Source organism: Chenopodium quinoa, unplaced genomic scaffold (genome assembly GCF_001683475.1).
Source record: "Chenopodium quinoa cultivar QQ74 unplaced genomic scaffold, ASM168347v1, whole genome shotgun sequence".
NCBI classification, from domain to species: domain Eukaryota; kingdom Viridiplantae; phylum Streptophyta; class Magnoliopsida; order Caryophyllales; family Amaranthaceae; genus Chenopodium; species Chenopodium quinoa.
The window spans coordinates 1,305,781-1,310,518 of record NW_018742204.1 but is presented as its reverse complement, the minus strand read 5'-3'; the positions used below and the strand labels follow the sequence as shown (position 1 = coordinate 1,310,518).

Below are 4,738 nucleotides of genomic sequence, written 5' to 3'. Positions count from 1 at the left end.
GGAGGAGGGTTCCTCGAGCCACCCCCGAGGGTTGTTTACGTGTGTTGCCTTGTGTAGGTTGTCGAAGGGGCCCAGCTCACCCCATAGATCCCTTGGATCCACAATTGGAACAATTGGCACTAGAAGGAGAGGGAGGATCATCTAACCTGAGGTTCACTAACTGAGTTAGGGACCAGTTGACAAACCACCATGACCGGGGAGGAAGCTTTACAAATACCCATACCAAAGTCAATGACGCCAACCAGACACCACCAGCAACTATCAATCCCAAAGGATCCACCGAGAAACCCAAGTCCACCATCTCGCAAAAATTCAACCACATTAGGTCGACATCTATTGCAGCTAAAGCAGTGTCAAAACTAGTCGATCCGATAGGATCTAGTTCTGTCTTCAAATACGATATGCCATTAACAGGCGCGAACAATGAACCCATTATTTCAGCACCCATAACCCAAAAACCGCAGCCCGTAAACATGTCAGCCATCCTACAAAAACTCTCTAATTGTAGTAAGGAGTAGTTAGCAGCGATGACATCAATCCTTGTCAACTTTGGTAAGGGAGCGAGCTCGTCACCAGTAGTAGCAGCTACAAAACCAGTGGTAAAGAAGCCAGCACCAACAACCCTCACCCCGAGCAGAAGGAGCTCGTCCTACTAAGGAAGAATGTGTTGGAGTTGGAAGCTTGTAATCTGAACTGAGAATGGAGCGTGGAGGAAATAGTTTAGACTAAGGGAAGCCCAGAGAGGCGAGTCGCCCACAGCTGGTCACCTGCCGCGGAGCGGGGACCGAGCCTAGATAGCAAGAAACGAGCACAGATCAAAGTTATTTTAGATGATTCCCCATTTTGCCGGGAGATTTAAGAGGAACCGATGGAGAAGATAAAGATGCTAAGCTACAGAAACAATAGAACTACAACACCTAAGATCCATATATCGGCTTTTGAGAATCACATGGTGCTTTATACCATGACGGATTCAGTCTGGTACAAAGCCTTCCCACCGACCCTTGAGGGGCTGGCAACGGAGTGGCATGAGGATATTCGAAAAGGTTCTGTATACTCATATAATCAGCTGAAAAGGATGTTCATGGAGCATTTTATAACCCTGGTAGACCGAACTAAGATGACAAATGAGCTGATGTCACTAGTTCAGGGGAAGGATGAACCCTTGAGGGAGTTTATCACCAGATTCAACAAGGAGGAAACAACCATCCCAAATATGAGACAAGAGGTAGCGTTGTTGGCGATGAAGAGCGGTTTGCTACTAGGATCACCGTTCAGAGCGTACATGGGACGTAAGAGCCTCAAAATGCTAGTTGAAGCGCACGAGTTCATCAAGGCAGACGAGACTGACAGGGCGATGCTGAGCAGGAAGGCACCAAACGACTCAGTGAAGCGGGCAAAAGTCACCCGGGCAGAAAACGCAGCCTGCGCGGATCTGCCCAGTAGAGCTAAAGGTCGTAGAGAGGGCGGATCGAGCTGTCGGGGTGAGAAGGTCAGATCCGAAGAGAGGAGGAAGACCTGGAAGGTTCGACCAGTATACCCCACTCACTCACTCAAGGTCTCCCTTCTTCAGCGTGAACAATGCTGATGATAAGTGGCAGAGACCCTCGAAGATGGTCAATAGGAACCGTGATCCCAACAACTGGTGTGACTTCCGTAGGGATCTTGGCCACACAATTGATGAATGCACGCATCTAAAAGATAACATAAAAGACCTATTTAGGAGGGGGGTACCTGAATTAGTTCAAGCAGCATGCTAATCTCCCCAAAAGAAGGGATGAGGATAGAACAGGCCGTGACCGCATAGGAGGTCACAGGAGTCCCGCTGAGGATAAAGACAAAAATAGCAAGCTAGAGGGAAAGGTGTATGTGATCAGTGGAGGACCAGTACATGGGGGAACGGTGAACAAGGCACGGACGGACCTGCGGGCAATGATACATCAGATAAACTATAATGAGGAGCGCAGGTGGCCACCTCTTCCCCCGCAGCCGCGAGCCACATTTGATGAGTATGATCTAGAGGGCATAATCTATCCTCATGATGATCCTCTGGTGGTGATGATGAGAATAGCAAATTGGGAAGTGGACCGAATACTGATAAACGATGGCAGCTCAGCCAACATCATATACATCAGCGCATTCAAAGAACTGAAGTTAGACAGGAAAGATCCAAAAAGGGTGAGTTATGAAGTCACCGGGTTTAATGGGTCTGAATTGACCCCGGAGGGCATAATCGAGCTCTCAGTCTGAGTATGCGAAAGGTAAAAAAGGAGCAATGTTCGAGCAGACTTCCTGGTGATAGACTCTCCTTCGCCTTACAATGTGATCATGGGAAGGCCGCTCATCCACAAGATCGGCGAAGTAGTTTCCACTTATCATCTTGCATTGGCCTACACAACTAATGAAGGGCGGTCGACAAAGCTCAGCGGAAGCTTAAAGACGGCTCAACAATGTTACATAACTGCTCTAAAGTAGCCCGCTAGGACCAGACAACAGTCAGTCTCAGAGCAAAGGCCCATTGAGTAACCTGAGAAAAAGTACAGAAAGAGGAAGCGCAAAGAATATCACAGGGAGAAGAAGAAACAAAAGCTGGCCATGAAAAATTTAAGCCTCTAAAGGAGGAAATGGCTGGGCCACTTCCCAGCGTGGAGCACGTTACAATCGAGCTCACAGAAGGTGATCCTTCAAGAATAGTGAAAATTTGAAAGGATATTGATCCAGGAGTAGGGGTACACCTCATAGTGCTGCTGAGGAAGAACAAGGACATCTTTGCATTCTCAGCAGATGAGATGCCCGGAATGGACCCTGCAGTCATGGTCCACAGGCTAAATGTGAAAAAAGATATTAAGCTAGTAAGACAGAAAAAACGAAGCTTCTGCACGGAGAAAAATCAGACAATTCAGGAAGAAGTGGAGAAACTCCTAGAAGCTGGATTCATCGAGCCTTGTGATTACCAGGATTGGCTAGCCAACGTGGTCATGGTGAAGAAGGCAAATGGCCAGTGGAGGATGTGTGTTGATTTCACAGATCTCAACAAAGCCTGCCCAAAAGACTGCTACCCACTGCCGCGAATCGATCAGCTAGTAGATTAAACCAGCGGGCATTCCTTGCTAAGCTTCATGGATGCCTTCTCAGGGTACCATCAGATCAGCTTGCACAACCCAGACAAGAAAAAAACCGCATGCATCACCGAGGGGGGGAGTGTACAATTACATAGCTTTGATATTCGGGTTGAAGAATGGTGGAGCAACTTTTCAAAAGACAATGGATAGAGTAATCATGCACCAGAAGGGCATGTTGAGGTATACGTGGATTACTCATTTGTCAAGAGCGTCACACAGGCAGGACATATCATGGATTTGGAGGAAACATTTACCACCCTGAACAAGTATAACATCAAACTCAACCCGAAGAAATGTGTCTTCAAGGTGAGCTCAGGAAAATTCTTAGGCTTCATGATCAGCAAGAGAGGAATAGACGCAAATCCGGAGAAGGTTGAAGCAGTCCTAAGCTTACCTAAGCCTAAGTGCATTAAAGACATCATGCGGCTGGCAGGCAGAATGGCCGCACTAACTAGGTTCATCAGCAAGTCAGCCGACAAAGCCTTACCGTTCTACCAGCTACTGAAAGGGAACAGGGAATTTAAGTGGGGAGCCGCAGAAAAAGAAGCCTTTGGAGACATTAAGGAGCATCTGACTAAGCTCCCCACAACGATCAGCCTAGAGGTGAAGGAAAAACTACAGTTGTATATTTCTGCATCAATTCAGACAATCGCAGACGTTCTCCTGGTAAAAAGATAAAAGCAGAAAGGCCAATATACTTTGTGAGCCATGTGTTGACTGAGGCCAAGAAAAGGTATCCGTTGGTGGAGAAGTTGGCTTTTGCAGTGGTAATAACAGCAAGGAAGTTGAAGCCATATTTTGACGTGCACATAATACAAATCCTCACAAATCACCCACTAGATAAAGCGTTACAAAAAATGGACGCGTCAGGCAGACTCTTGAAGTGGGCCATTAAGCTCTCCGTGTATGAGTTCGAGGTCAAACCTAGGGCAGCTATCAAAGCACAAGCCCTAGCAGACTTCATTGTGGAAGCCTCGTAAGAGGAGAAAGAAGATGATGGATCGTACGAGGAGAAAGAAGAATACACCTTAGATGTAGATGGATCGTCAACCCAAACAGGGAGCGGAGCAGGGTCCATAATGACATCCCTAGGGGGAAATGTATTTGAGTATGCCATAAAGTTCAAATTCAAGGTGTCAAACAATGAGGCAGAGTACGAGGCATCTTTGGCAGGCCTGCGTATGAGTATCGCAGCCGGAGCCAAGAAAGTTCGTCTGCAGACTGACTCTCAGCTTATCACCAGTCAGTTCAAGGGGGAGTATGAGATTAGGGAATCCACAATGTTAAAGTATGTGACCAAAGTGAAGGAGCTAGCCGCTCAGCTAATTCACTTCCAGATAGACTTGGTCCCCAGAGTAGGAAATTCCCAGGCCAACGCATTATCAAAGTTAGCTAGCTCCACCCTGTAGAGCCTAACGAGGACAGTGATGGTGGAAATCCTGGAGGAAAGCATCATCGCTGAAAAAGAGCAGGTGAACTGCATTGGACAACAATGAGCTTGGTTCAGAGACATAGTGGCATACAAAGCTCATGGCTCGCTTCCTGACGATGAAGTACAAGATAAGAAAGTGAAGAAAGATGCTAACTGGTACGTGGTGATGAATGGAGAGCTCAAC

At 47.2% G+C, this 4,738-nt stretch overlaps 1 protein-coding gene across 1 annotated transcript; it reads left to right on the top strand.

Moving 5' to 3' along the window:
• Positions 1-868: 868 nt before the first annotated feature.
• On the top strand, positions 869-2,250 carry LOC110725232. Its single transcript, XM_021904724.1, has 2 exons — positions 869-1,492; positions 1,744-2,250. The coding sequence occupies exons 1-2, from the start codon at positions 869-871 to the stop codon at positions 2,248-2,250; spliced, it is 1,131 nt and encodes a 376-aa protein (XP_021760416.1).
• The last annotated feature ends 2,488 nt before the right edge of the window (positions 2,251-4,738 follow it).